This window comes from Squalius cephalus (assembly GCF_949319135.1).
Source record: "Squalius cephalus genome assembly, chromosome: 9".
In the NCBI taxonomy this organism is placed as follows: domain Eukaryota; kingdom Metazoa; phylum Chordata; class Actinopteri; order Cypriniformes; family Leuciscidae; genus Squalius; species Squalius cephalus.
In genome coordinates, this window is record NC_137130.1 from 8,229,979 (window position 1) to 8,245,046 (window position 15,068).

A 15,068-nucleotide genomic window follows, 5' to 3' on the forward strand; every position below is an offset into this window, starting at 1 on the left:
TTGTTCTGTTGAGAACCTGACCAGAGTGTTTTGCTTGGTTAGGAGTTTTATCCCACCACTCTCCACCTGCCCCTCGCTGGTCTCTTTTCACATTGTACGTCTGGGCTTGTTTGCATCATCAATGTGAGTACCACCTTGAGTACTAATGGCAGCTGTTTACCACTGTAAGGAAGTTGGCTTGGGAGAAGAAAACACCAGTTTTGTTGTTTAATTGTCACAGAACTGCACATGTGTTTGTCTACATATATTGCAAGAGATGTGGAACATAAATAAATGCAAGAGATAAGCATGAGCAGCTTTGAAAAATGCATCATAGCCTACTATAAAAAGGGTGACAGAGAGTAATGTAAATTATAGTTTGTGCAGATAAGCTATACCAGTTATCCAATCTCATACCAATACTGTACTCAAGCCCACATGAGCTGTACCCCAGACCACCTTTTTAGTCAAAAGTCAAAGAGTAAATTGATCTTATTTTGTCTTTAATATATTCTGATTAGGTATCATCATGGACAATGCTAAGAAGATTTTATTTATTGATTTTCAATGATTTTTTGATGATTGTTGTCAATATCTAAAATTTGGTTCATAATTATTATTTGGTAATAATTAATTCAAAACTATTTATTTTGTATTTCAAAAGCATTTTAGAGCCACCAACGTTCCACAAAGTGCCAACACCGCTTGTGAAGCTGAAGGAGAAGAATGCTGATCTGAATTGTGAGAAGGCTCACCTTCTATGATAATCTGGTAAACAGTAAAAGTATAACGGATAAAAACAGTATACATTTATGTTTCAGGGATGTTCTTTAAACAGTCTTTTAGTTTAGCTTGTAATGTTTTTAGGGTGAAATGGCCATCATAACCTACTCCTTGGCATGATTTATCAATTATTTTTCTCTTTAAACTGTAAGCTTATGTTAGCTTGAGGCTAATGCTTTCAGTTTCCATTGTAATACATGTCTTGTCACCCAGCTTTATAATATAATCAGGTTTAATCATGTTTAAGGTTTAATCATCAGGCTGGATATACTGTCAGCATTTCAATATCATGGATAAATGAGGCCAGGCCAGGAGAATGTGAAAGTGATATTGCTTTTATGATCAAAAGCTGATTTGGACACAGACAAAAAAAAAAAAAAAACCTTTACAGTATAATGAGTAAATATGAGAAGTACATTAGCTTTTAGTGGTGTTGAATTTTATATCCCAAACAGTGACCACAAACTCTTGTTGCAAAAGCAGTGCATTTTTTTCTATTAACAGAGCCATTGAAACAAAGTTGTGGAATGTAATGTTTTGTTCAAGACTTTGGATGATTGTAACACATTTCAAAAATAGGCACAGTTAGCAAGCATTCTGTAACCAGTATATCCGTCCCTTGCAGTGGGGGTTGCCTTGCCTTGCTCTTCCTTTGAGTGACAGGGACAGCCAGTCTCTCCTTTTGGTCATCAACAGGTTAATGATTGCCATAAGGGTTTTCAGCATTGCGTGTCATTGAATCAAGCATGAACATAACCATTTATTTGCATGAACAATGAATCCACATACCCAATGTAGTAAATAAACTCCATGGTGTGAGGCTAAGGCATATCAAGCTTGCATTAACTTGAGAGAGGGGGCCACTGAGTAACAGGTGTGAAGTTGCATAAAATGCATCGCTTTCCCATGATGCTTTGACCAATTGGGAGTGGCTTGAAAGTGATGATGCAGTCTAGGCTTGAGGTATATAAACTAAAACAACTATATTAGCAGTTCTGAGCAGTTGGAGCATTCCCAGCCTTGCCTCGGGTGTAGGGATTGCAAGGGAAAAGCAAAACTACATGGTCTACCCTGTGTAGTTTTGTTTTTTGGGTTATAACGGGGCCCAACCGTTCTCACCTTGGATTTTCTGGAAACATTTTGGATAAGAGGATTGTTGCTGAGGCACTAGACACCTGGGCACAGTCCCATCAAGTATAGGCAGCCTTGTGATACAAGTAAGTGGCATTTACTCTGTAGAACACAGCCATTAAAACTTTATATGAGCTACAATGATACATGCTTTCACACCTTTTTAAAGCAAAATAAAAGTGCTGTTGCTTACAATGTGCTATTTCATTGAGGTTTTAGAAGGGTGACAAGATAGTCAGTGTAGTCAATCTGTGTTACTTCTCAAGAATATTATAAAACATAATGACTCTCAAGGTTATTAAATGTTTATTTCGGAATAGCCAAGAATAGCCTGTGATAGCATTAGAGTGGTGACCTAGCTGGGCCATGATGTCTTTTTAAGGGAATCAGCAGCAGAGATATCAGTTGCACCTCCAGCTATGTGCCACATGGTGACTGTCAATCAAACAAGGGACAGATTATTTTTGGAGACTGCCATTTCTGTCATACTGAATATCAGCCTTCATACATGATGCCATTTAGTCTGAATTAAATTTGTATTGGCATTTCCTGTCTATTATTGATATTTATTACACAAATCTTTTGACTGTGATTGTGAGTCATATTATGGACAATGTGTGTCCGCACTTACCTGTTGGTTTTCTGCATAAGGCTTATGATGCAGATGGCTTCTTTCTTTCTTTCTTTCTTTCTTTCTTTCTTTCTTTCTTTCTTTCTTTCTTTCTTTCTTTCTTTCTTTCTTTCTTTCTTTCTTTCTTTCTTTCTTTCTTTCTTTCTTTCTTTCTCTCTCATGTTAAGTAGTTAAAAATATTCCATTTCAACTGAGTCCATTTCCATTTGAGCCGAGTCATTTAACAAAGACCATATCAAGTATGGTTTAATATAACCCAATCAAATATCTTGTTGTTTTAGTTTTATATACAAGATCACACAGACTAAAGATAAATAATATTGTATTATGTATGGGAAATATCTGTACAATATACATGTGAAGCTATTTGAAGCAGATATATTTATAGGTGAAGTTTTTCATTTAAAGCACTAAATCCTCATGGCTGTTTGATGACCAACTTTCAGAAGTTTGAAAATTTCTTCATACTTTGCTATTTTACTTAAACATTTACAAACTATACTTATTTGATATTTTAAATGAAATATGTCCAAATGCATTGGGTTAATTTGTGTATAGAAACAATAAGAATGCAAACTATTTTGCTCCCAAATTTAATCCTATTTTCTTTTCTTGCGAGCCAAAGATAAATTGAAACATTGGATACACGTCTATGTGTATTAGATAGATCCTATCTAATACACACAGATCCTATTATGCCAGATGTTTTAATGTTGAAATAGTTTAGTCGATTATGACTTTTTAGTTATGTTTTTTTTTTTAGCCTTATCTTACAGCTCACAGTTGCTGTTTAACACATTTCTAACATATTCAATTGGGTGCTTGACCTGACACTCAACAGCTTCGCTGTTCACAGTTCTCACAAATGACAGGCTGCTGATGACCAGGTGTCAGTGGGGGTAGGGGGTGTTAGTGATTAGTCAGTTCATTTCTTTTACAGCTAAAAATAGCCCTTCTAGTCTGTCATGTAAAAGACAGTAATGCTGTTGTATTTCTAATTGATTCATTGGGCATTAAACAATTATCTGGCTGTAATATGGTGTTCACTACTCTATTCTGTTCTTTTCTAGGGTGCCTTCCACCATGTCAACACAAGCTCCAACATTTACACAGCCGCTTCAGAGCGTTGTGGCACTTGAGGGTAGTGCTGCAACGTTCGAGGCTCAAGTTAGTGGTAAGGACTGGACAGGTCATTATTAACTGGAAAGATTTAGACTTTGCTATTTTAAGCCAAACTTTGTTAACCTAAATTTAAAAAAGATACCACATCCAGTATAATATGAGTTATAATTAAGACATTGCTGTTTTGGTATTGATGAAGGGGTACTTGAGCTTTACTGATGAGGCTATGGTGTGATATAAGACAAAAAGATTGAGAAATACTATTCTAGAATAGCAATTATTAATTTCCTCCAATATTTTTCTATAGGTAATCCAGTTCCAGAGGTGAGCTGGTTTCGTGATGGCCAGGTTCTTACTGCTGCCGCTCTGCCCGGCGCTCAGATCTCGTTCAGCGATGGCCGCGCTGTTCTGATGATCCCCGCCGTGACAGCCGCACACAGCGGAAGATTTTCTGTGAGAGCCACCAATGGCGCTGGACAAGCCACTAGCACTGCTGAACTGCTGGTTACAGGTAAGTCATCACTTTTGTACTACAGCTTTGTACTTTTCTGCCAGTGACTTTTTATGTCAAACAAACATAAAACTATTCCTTTGCTTGCCTTAAAGCGGAAACTGCGCCACCAAACATCATTCAAAGACTACAGAGTATGACTGTTAGACAAGGAAGCCAAGTGAGACTGGATGTTCGAGTTACAGGAATCCCTGCACCTGTGGTGAAGTTCTACAGAGAGGGAGCTGAGATTCAGAGCTCTGCTGACTTTCAGATTGTTCAAGATGGAGACCTTTACAGTTTGTTGATTGCTGAGGCCTTCCCTGAAGATTCTGGAACTTATTCTGTCAGTGCTTCTAACAGCAGTGGGCGTACTACTTCTACAGCTGAACTTCTGGTTCAAGGTTTGGTTTTTATTTCCTAATGAAATAACTTGACATTTTTGTAATAGAGTGTGTTCTTTAAATATTTCCTTTTTTAATGTCAGGTGAGGAGGTTGCAGTGCCTGCAAAGAAGACCAAGACTTTTGTTACAACTTCTCAGATTTCACAGACTCGCCAGGCTAGAGTTGAAAAGGTAGTTAACATTCTGACAAAATTACACTTGAGGCTGACAGCAAAAGACCTTGTTAACTCTGTGTTATTTGTCCTTCACAGAGAATGGAGGCCTCCTTTGAGTCGACAGCCATGATGGAAATGGAAATAGAGGATGGTGATTTGGCTCACAAGACACCACCTCGTGTGCCTCCAAAGCCGACTTCCAAGTCCCCAACCCCACCAACAGGGGTGTCAAAGGTTGCAGCTACGCGCCATCAGTCACCCTCTCCTGTGAGGCCTGTTAAAGCCCCCATTCTCACACCTCACAGGTGAAGTATATTTTCAGCATCATTACTACTTAGTAGTAATACCTTTACAAACCCTAAGACATTTTTAGAGTGCACATATTGCAGATAACTGAACTAAAATCAATAGTGAAAATGACTGATATATAATGGAAAGTCATTTGTTCCCTCACCCACACTTATGAAAATGTAAGTGTAAAGATTAATTCGTGTTCTGTTTATTTTTATGATACATTAAACATATTTCTTACATAGCATTTGTCCCTTGTTAATTCTGTTTTTTATATGTTTTATTTTAGGCCTGCTTCCCCTTCAAGACTGTCTGTGTCCCCTATCAGACCAGTGAAGTCTCCAATGACTATACACAAACAAGTCGCACAGGCTGCAGATGTTCTGCCTCCTTGGAAGCAGGAAGGTTATGTGGGAGAGTCCAGCTATACCAGCATGACTACTGGGGCCTCATATGTTCAGACCTCCTCCACATTTGTCCATAAGGAGCAGCAATGGGAAGGTTCTTTTGCTATGCAGCAACAAGCCAGTGGTGTCGCTGTCAAAGAAGTAGGTCAATTTTTGCTACTATGATCTCTAGTGGGTAAAATGTAACATTCTGTCTTTGTGATAATATGAAAGAAAAACTATTCATTACTTGTATTTTTTTTTTAAAAGTAATGAATAATCAAAACATTTTAATTAAAAATAAAGAAGTGCTTAAAATATAATTTGAAATAAACAATAAAAGTGTAACAGTATGTGTGTGATCACTGACAAAAGGTCATTTGGAGGTATTTAAGATAATTTATTTTCTACTGCAAACAGACTGAGCTGAAAAGGAGACCACACACATTATTGAGACTACTGTTACCTAAAGTGCAAAGGAATCCACATCAGAGGCAGTAGGGGAGGGGTGATTGTTTTCACACCATTTTTCAGTTGTCACACCTTAAATAATCACACTTCATTTTGCAAACTAGCCCAGCAAGTTTTACTAACTTGCAGTTTTGAAGTTTAACTGATTTAATGTAATTTAACTGATATTTGATATATGAACTGGACATACGCATGTTCATAAATATTTTCTTCCATCTGAATAAATTTGCTCCACACTATTAAACCACATTACTGAAATTACATTACTTTTATTAGAAAGATAGTAAATCTAATGTTAAACTATTTTTTTTTTGTCTCTCCATTGCCAAAGTTTGTATTCATTCTATGTGCACAATATTTTCTACTTCTTGCTCTTAAAGTGAGAAAAGTGCATATACCTACAGGCCTAATTGTTTCTAGAAGTTGATCAGTTGTATTTTTAAAAGGTTTAGTACTCACAACAATTTATTAATCATGTTTGTTTTGAATCTCTTGAATAGAGGTAAGCATGCACAGTGACAGACAAACAGTGTCTCAATAAATATATTATAGCAAAAATGTAAAATATAAACATATAATATAAACACAAACTATACATGTGCATAAATGTGGATCAGATAACTAAAATGTCCTGCTTTGTCAGTAAGGCAATAGTAGGTAAATGTAATTGAGCGTTTGACCAAACAGTGAGACTGAGTTATTTGGTGTATATAAGCTGACTTTGATGGATGTACACAGTTGCTGAGCTCTAGAGATAGCTTGTGTCATGTGCTGGTCTTATAATAGAATGATAAAAAAAAGTGTGCCAAGAATTGGACACTGTTTGCCATGAATCTATTTTACCAGTGAACAAACTAAATATTCTTTGACTTTAATATTAGGATTCACCCCACATTGATCATTAGTATATCTCTTTTGTAATATACTAAATTTTAATTAATTGCAATTCAGGTTGAATTTATATTTTGTTATAATAATACAGTTTATGATAGCTGCAAAAAAACAACAACAACAAAAAAACAAAAATATATTACAGGGGTCATCGCACAATCTTGTGGTGGTAACTTGGGACACACAGGTTTGTTATGTAGATTAATTTGGTTAATCTGACTGAACATCTCGAATTAATCCAGTTACAATATCGCCCCCTACCTTTTGACCGAGTACATGAGTACAACCAGTCCTGTACAGATTTCACTTGCTTCACTGAGGAATTATTCTCTTTTACCATTTTTTCTCTTTTACCCATTAATCATTGATCTCAAACCATTTATATTTTACTGTTACAACCTTCTGATTTGTATTTGCTTTTCCATCTCAACCACTCATGCTTGAAAAAGCTTGAATGAAAAAGCAGCAGAAAGATTATAAAATAATAATTATTATTTAATAATACATTTTCATTTTATTGTTTCTTTTTTACAATTTAGATTGTTGAGACTGCAGCAATCCCATCCCTAACAAAAGAGCAAGTGATGCCGCCAACTATTGTGGCTGTGAGTAAATGAGCAGTCATGTACACATGAAAGTGTACAACACAGAGTGAACATTTAATTTTCTTAATTTTTTATCTCTTGCAAGGTTAAAATATTTACTTAGATTTTGAAATTCTGTTTTTACTTTGCCCAGGGTTTAAAGAATGTGACTGTTACCGAAGGAGAGTCTGTGTCTCTGGAGTGCCAGATTTCAGGCCACCCCACCCCAGCTATTATGTGGTTCAGAGAGGATTACAGAATCGAGAACTCTATTGACTTCCAGATAACTTATGAAAGCAGCTATGCCCGCTTGGTGATCCGTGAGGCCTTTGCTGAAGACAGTGGCCGCTTCACTTGCACTGCTACCAGTGAGGCTGGAACTATCAGCACCTCCTGCTACCTGCTTGTCAAAGGTAAGATCATGAATCATGAAATAGACCATGAAATATGACTTGGCTTGAAACAAAATGGTCTGTGCGATTACAGACTAATTTTTACAGTTCATTTTTCATTTTCAGTCTCAGAAGACATTGAAAGCCGGGAGGATTTCTCTACTGTTGCTGAACACATTGAAATGTCTGCTCAGGAAAGACAGTGAGTTGATAGAATCCTTTGTGATATGAAACTTATTAAATAATATGAGAATTTGCAATCTGAGTCCTTGGTGTTTCACAAACAGGGTTACAGTTGAAGCTAAAGAGGAGACAATGTCTGAAATAAGTGCAGTCTCTGAGCATATGGAAGCTGGAGCAGGTGTTGCCCCTTTCTTTGTGAAGAAACCCACAGTGCAGAAGCTTGTGGAGGGCGACAGCATAATCTTTGATTGCCAGGTTGGAGGAAGCCCCAAGCCTCATATTTACTGGAAGAAAAGTGGAATTCCACTTACTACTGGATACAGGTATGTTTTTATACTGTACAAATATACACTTTCTGATCTGAATTGTTTGTAAGATATTGCCATACTTTTTCATTTATGTGAATAAAAAGTATTTAGACTGGTTAATAATGAATTAGAAAATAAACAAATGATTTTTTTGTGCTGGTTTTATGTCTATTGTGACTTAGTTTCCAAAGTCTTTTTATGTATTGTCTTCTGCTTGAGTTCAGTTTCATGTGAACTATGATGCAAAGATATTAATAGGAAATAAACTCAAACTCATATATCCTCTAGGTACAGAGTAGCCTACAATAAGGACACAGGAGCATGCAAGCTAGAGATCTCCATGACATTTGCTGATGATGCAGGGGAGTACACCATCTTTGCTAGGAACCCACTTGGAGAGATCTCTGCATCAGCCATGCTGCTTGATGAAGGTTGGTTTTCGGGGTGACTATATTATAAATTGCAATAGCATTTCAGATCAATTGTTTATAGTGTTTTTCGGCATTTTTATAGAGGCATATGAGCTGTATGTAAAGAAACAAGAAGAGACATTCAAGACAGAAGTAACTACTATTATAGAGGAGTCAAAAGTGGCTGACATACCTGCTGTTGTTGAGACTGTAACTGAGAAAGAGCAGATGCTCGTACAAAGGAGGATGGCTCAACAAACCCAGATGATGCAGTCCTTCATTTCAGAGCAGGTATGAAAGGATTTGTTTTTCAATATTATTTTAACTTAGAAATCCTGAAAATCAACTTCTGATTTTACAAAGTGTGAGTATGAACCTTACATTGATATTTTACAGGAGTTCCAAATATCTAACTTGGAGCAGAGATTCATCCAAGAAATTGAGTTCAACCTACTCAAGATTACCTACCAGGAGTTGGTGACTGAGGATGGAGAGCAGTTGGATATGAGTGTTTCTGAACATGATGCTATTTCTCCTGTCTTTAATACTCCAGTTAAAAGTTACAGACTCAGGGAGGGAATGAGTGCAACTTTCCATTGTAGAATGACAGGAACCCCTCTCCCTAAGGTAAGATTAAATCGTTATGTTTACATACATTCAACATTCAATCAACTAAGCTAGTATAATTTTTTTAACAATAACAAACAAGCACAATTGTACTGAAAATCATCAGTGCTTGTCCAATCAAATTAGAGGACCGGATTTTTATTATTATTTGAACTATAGATAACCTGGTACAAAGATGGCAAACGCATCATACATGGAGGCCGTTATCAGATGGAGGTTCTGCTCGATGGTAGAGCCAGTCTGCGTCTTCCTACGGTGCTGGCAGAAGATGAGGGTGTCTACACTGCTTTGATCAGTAACATGAAGGGTAATGCTGTCAGCTCTGGAAAGCTGTATGTGGAGGCAACTGGTGTAACACAAACACAGTTTCCTCAGCCAGGAGGAGTTCAAAGAATTAGGTAGGTTTTGACTAATCAATCTAAGAAAATGTCATAGTTTGTAATATCGCCATAGCAAATTACATGATATTATAATAAAATTGTTATTGGATTGAGATATTAAAAATCTTGCAATTTTCAGGTCCACATCACCACGCTCCACGAGTCGTTCTCCAGGTCGATCACCTTCCCGAAGACTTGATGAGACAGATGAGGCCCAGCTAGAAAGACTCTACAAGCCTGTGTTTGTACAGAAGCCCTCTTCCTTTAAGTGCTCTGAGGGACAGACTGCAAGATTTGATCTGAAAGTTGTTGGAAGACCCATGCCTGAAACTTACTGGTTCCACAATGGTTAGTGATCTGCATCCATAGGAGATTTTATAACAGTGACAATTATTTTATTGCCATACCATGACAACTATACTTTTTTCATTACAGGACAACAAGTAGTCAATGACTACACCCACAAGATTGTGGTAAAGGAGGATGGAACTCAATCAATGATTGTGGTTCCTGCCATGCCTCAGGACTCTGGAGAGTGGACTGTTGTTGCTCAGAACAGAGCTGGAAAAACAACTGTATCTATGACTCTCACTGTTGAAGGTATGGCATTATATACACTAATAATTCATTTATAAAATAACTTTCTATATGACTTCAGGCCAACTGCATTTAATATTCGGTTTACATTGTTATAATTTTCAGCCAAGGAAAACTTGGTGAGACCACAGTTTGTTGAGAAGCTAAGAAACATCAGCGTTAAAGAGGGTACTTTGGTTGAGCTAGCTGTTAAAGCTATTGGCAACCCCCTTCCTGACATTGTTTGGCTGAAGAACAGTGACATAATCTCCCCACATAAACACCCACATATCAGGTAAGTTTTCAGTTATAAAATATAGCCTACTGGTTTAAGTAAATTCAAGTAAATGATCATAATGTTTGTTCCTATGATGATGTGTATGTGTGTGTATATAGATAAAGTATTTCTATATTTCAGTTAACTGAATTTATTTGTTTATTAGGATTGAGGGTGGTAAAGGACAAGCTAATTTCAAGATTCCGTCAAGTACAGGATCTGATAGTGCATGGTACACTGCTACAGCTATCAACAAAGCTGGCAGAGATACCACACGTTGCAGAGTTAATATTGAGGTGGATGCAGTACAGCCTCAGCCTGAGAAAAAGCTTGTAATTCCCAAGGGAACCTACAAGGCCAAAGAAATTGCTGCACCGGAGTTAGAGCCACTGCATCTTCGTTATGGTCAGGAACAATGGGAAGATGGTGACCTCTACGATAAGGAGAAGCAACAGAAGCCTCACTTCAAAAAGAAGCTTACCTCAGTCAGGCTGAAGCGATTTGGACCTGCACACTTTGAGTGCAGACTGACCCCTATTGGTGACCCGACCATGAATGTTGAGTGGCTGCATGATGGCAAGCCATTGGAAGCTGCTAACAGACTACGCATGGTCAATGAGTTTGGCTACTGCAGTCTTGACTATGAAGCTGCTTATTCCAGAGATAGTGGTGTCATTACATGCAGAGCCACCAACAAATTTGGAGTTGACCAGACCTCTGCTACACTAATTGTTAAAGATGAGAAAAGCCTTGTTGAGGAAACACAGTTGCCAGAGGGAAGGCGAGGTCAAATAATAGATGAAATAGAGCGTATTGGCCATGAGGGTGGCCCCTCTGGAGTTACCGGAGATGATAACTTTGAGAAGACTAAGCCAGAGATTGTGCTACTTCCAGAGCCAGTAAGAGTTATGGAGGGAGAATCAGCCAAATTCCGCTGTAGGGTGACAGGCTACCCTACCCCAAAAGTCAACTGGTACCTCAATGGACTGCTCATCCGCAAGAGTAAAAGATTTAGACTTCTGTTTGATGGTATTCACTACTTGGAAATCGTAGACACCAAGTCATATGATTCAGGTGATGTCAAAGTTGTGGCTGAAAACCCTGAAGGTGTTACCGAGCATCTTGTGAAATTTGAGATTCAGCAAAAGGAGGACTTCAGGTCAATCCTGCGCCGTGCTCCTGAGATCAAGGCTCCTGCTCCTGCACCATCACAAGAGCATGGTAGAGTCTCATTTGAGGTTGTTAAAGCAGAGAAACCATCTGTAACCTCTAAAGAACCCAAGGAGGTGGTTAAGCTGAGGAAAACCGAGAGAGTGATCCATGAGAAATCAACAGAAGAAACAGAGGAACTGAGAAGCAAATTCAAGCGTAGGACCCAGGAAGGCTACTATGAAGCAATAACTGCCGTAGATCTGAAGTCCCGCAAGAAGGATGAGTCTTATGAGGGTATGCTAAAGAAGAGGAAAGAAGAACTTCTTCATCACACCAAAGAACTAGGGCCTGATGCTGAGAAGAAAAAAGAAGAGGAGGGTAAACTCACCATTCCCAAAGTTAAGCCAGAGAAAATTGTGCTCTCTCCAAGCATGGAGGCTCCAAAGATCATCGAACGGATCCAGAGCCAGACAGTTGGCCTGGGAGATGAAGTACACTTCCGTTGTAGAGTCACCGGTAAACCAGACCCAGAATGTCAGTGGTTCAAGAATGGTATCTTATTGGAGAAGTCAGACCGGGTTTACTGGTATTGGCCAGAAGACCAAGTCTGTGAATTAGTGATAAAAAATGTCTTAGCTGAGGACTCAGCAAGTGTAATGGTCAAAGCCATGAACATTGCTGGAGAGACCTCAAGCCATGCTTTCCTGCTGGTTCAAGGTAAAAATAAAATCCTACTAGTTGCTGTTTGTATATTATCAGTACCATAAATGGTAAAAGTTATCTTGAGTCATTGTTCTTTCACTTTTCTTTCAGGCAAACAAGTAGTCTCCTTTACACAACTTCTAGAAGATCAGTATGCTAAAGAGAAGGACACCATGATGACCTTTGAATGTGAGACGAATGAGCCATTTGTTAAGGTCAAGTGGATGAAGAACAATGCAGAAATTTTCTCAGGGGACAAATACAGAATGCACTCTGACAGAAAGGTGCACTTCCTGTCAGTGCTGATGATTTCTATGAAGGACGAAGCTGAGTACAGTTGTGTGGTTGTTGACGATGACCACATAAGAACCAGCGCCTTACTTTATGTTGAAGGTTAGTACAACACTTACAACAGTTTTATCTTCTCATCCAACTGTGTTTAATAGATTTGAGCATTTAATTATTTGGTGAAATGTACAATTTGATGTCTTATACAGGTGCACCACTTGAAATTGTAAAGAACCTTGAGAATACAGAAGTACCTGAGACATACTCTGGAGAGTTTGAGTGTATTTTGTCCCGTGAGGATGCTGAAGGCACCTGGTATTTTGAGAACAAAGAAATCACTCCTAGCCTTAAATATGTTGTGTCTGCACGTCGTGGTCGTCATAGTCTTGCTGTGAAAGATGTTAAGAAGGAGGACCAAGGAAAATACACTTTCAAAGTGGGAGATCTTAAGACAAGTGCCTCCCTTAAGATGAAAGGTGATAATGAGTAAACTAGGATTAAATTATTTAAAAGTGCTTTTTATAAGCTGTGAACTTTTATATTAAAACTCATTTTAGTTGTCTGCTATAAGTAAAAGTCATTTAAATCATATTTAAATATTTCTGGTTCACTCTAGTGCGTCCTGTGACTCTGATGCAAGGTCTTTCTGACCTGACAATCTGTGAGGGTGATATTGCCCAACTTGAGGTGCGATTCTCTCAGGAGAATGTGGAGGGCTCATGGATGATGAATGGTCAAGCCATCTCTGCTTCCAATAAGATTCACATGGTCATTGACAAATTCACCCATAAGCTTCTCATTGAGGACGCCAGTAAGGGTGATGCAGGAATGTACTCCTTTGTTGTTCCTGCTCAGGACATTTCTACAAAGGGAAAGCTAACAGTTCAAAGTAAGTCATCTTATTAACCATAAATTAATGTTCAGTGAGTTCTCAAACATTGATTTCCATTTTCATGAGAAAAGAGGCTGTTTTATTAATCATTTTGTTTCTTTTCCAGCTATTGGCTTCTTGACACCATTAAAAGACATTTCCACAGTAGAAGGCACTAAAGCTGTCCTTGAGGCTAAAATCTCGGCTCCTGATATAACTGCAGTAAAATGGTTCCAAAATGACAAGCTGGTGACAGCAAGTGATAGAGTCCAGATGGTTGTCAAAGGATCCAAACAGAGACTGGCAATTAACAGGACCTATGCATCAGATGAAGGACAATATAAACTGATTGCTGGCAAAGTAGACTCAACCTGTAAACTTTCTGTCCAGCGTGAGTGTCACTCAAAATTGTTCCAATATATTTCTTTCCTGTTTTAATTGTTTTAAAAGAGTCAATAATGATGGCATTGTTCATTGTGTTTTATAGCTGTATCTATTGTTAAGCACATGGAGGACTGCGTTTGCACAGAGACCCAGAATGTCAACTTTGAAGTGGAGGTATCTCATCCTGGCATTGATGCTCTCTGGACTTTCAAGGGTCAACCTTTAAAAGCAGGTCCAAAGTACAAGATTGAGGGCAAAGGTACACACTATAGCCTCACTGTTTTGAATGCCATGAAGGATGAGGAAGGAGAGTACATGTTTATGGCTGGTGAGAAGGAATCTAGAGCAAGGCTTATTGTATCAGGTACGTAGACATTCAAATTGTTTTTAAAATATAAGTACCTACTGTTTTGCCATGCACAAGGTGGGAATCATGTCAAGTGTCTGAGTTGTTGCATTTTGTTTATTTCTCCACTAGGTGGTGCTATAAACAGGCCACTCCATGATTTGACTGTAGCAGAATCCCAAACTGCTGTGCTGGAGTGTGAAGTTGCTAACCCTATTACAGAAGGCAAATGGCTCAAAGATGGCCACCCCATTGACTTCAGTGATAATATCATAAGTGAAAATAATGGTGCTGTTAGACGCCTTGTCATCGGCATCACCAGGCCACAGGATGTTGGAGAGTACACCTACCAGGTGGCAAACTCCAAGACATCTGGCAACTTGAAGGTTGAAGGTAAATTTTGTGTCGCTAGATTAGTTTACTGCAAATTATGTTATCTATAATAAATTAGAAGTTATTTATATGTATTTTCTTACTTTTTTTTTATCCAAGCTGTTAAAATCAGGAAGACAATGAAGAACCAAACCGTTACTGAGACCCAGGAGGCAGTATTCAGTCTTGAACTCACCCATTTAGATGTGAAAGGATCCCAGTGGATCAAGAATGGTGTTGAGATTCATCCAAGTGATAAATTTGAGATAACAGTAGATGGATTGGTTCACACCCTGAAAATCAAGAACTGCAACTCCCAAGATGAATCAGTCTATGGTTTCAAACTTGGAAAACTCTCTGCTAATGCCAGACTAAATGTTGAAAGTATGTTTTTATATTTTTAATTAACTGTCAAGTATACAGTTATTTAAATCTGTCTGCTGTTATAAGATGTATTTCAATACCTTTAAATCTATTTTAT

The 15,068-nt window shown here is 38.1% G+C and overlaps 1 protein-coding gene across 1 annotated transcript in view; it reads left to right on the plus strand.

Moving 5' to 3' along the window:
- The first annotated feature begins 1,711 nt into the window (after positions 1-1,711).
- Positions 1,712-15,068, plus strand: part of ttn.1 (titin, tandem duplicate 1) — a 136,771-nt gene continuing 123,414 nt past the window's right edge. Inside the window, exons 1-26 of the mRNA XM_079880511.1 lie at positions 1,712-1,979; positions 3,595-3,698; positions 3,954-4,157; positions 4,253-4,540; positions 4,624-4,712; positions 4,793-5,001; positions 5,277-5,535; positions 7,275-7,340; positions 7,474-7,732; positions 7,838-7,913; positions 7,999-8,217; positions 8,491-8,633; positions 8,716-8,903; positions 9,009-9,239; positions 9,399-9,637; positions 9,759-9,967; positions 10,055-10,219; positions 10,322-10,490; positions 10,639-12,341; positions 12,438-12,719; positions 12,824-13,090; positions 13,231-13,503; positions 13,613-13,876; positions 13,973-14,233; positions 14,348-14,608; positions 14,708-14,971. Of these exons, the coding sequence (XP_079736637.1) occupies positions 3,608-3,698; positions 3,954-4,157; positions 4,253-4,540; positions 4,624-4,712; positions 4,793-5,001; positions 5,277-5,535; positions 7,275-7,340; positions 7,474-7,732; positions 7,838-7,913; positions 7,999-8,217; positions 8,491-8,633; positions 8,716-8,903; positions 9,009-9,239; positions 9,399-9,637; positions 9,759-9,967; positions 10,055-10,219; positions 10,322-10,490; positions 10,639-12,341; positions 12,438-12,719; positions 12,824-13,090; positions 13,231-13,503; positions 13,613-13,876; positions 13,973-14,233; positions 14,348-14,608; positions 14,708-14,971 (6,679 nt within the window). The 5' untranslated portion in view covers positions 1,712-1,979; positions 3,595-3,607. The remainder of the gene's footprint in view (positions 1,980-3,594; positions 3,699-3,953; positions 4,158-4,252; positions 4,541-4,623; positions 4,713-4,792; positions 5,002-5,276; positions 5,536-7,274; positions 7,341-7,473; positions 7,733-7,837; positions 7,914-7,998; positions 8,218-8,490; positions 8,634-8,715; positions 8,904-9,008; positions 9,240-9,398; positions 9,638-9,758; positions 9,968-10,054; positions 10,220-10,321; positions 10,491-10,638; positions 12,342-12,437; positions 12,720-12,823; positions 13,091-13,230; positions 13,504-13,612; positions 13,877-13,972; positions 14,234-14,347; positions 14,609-14,707; positions 14,972-15,068) is intronic.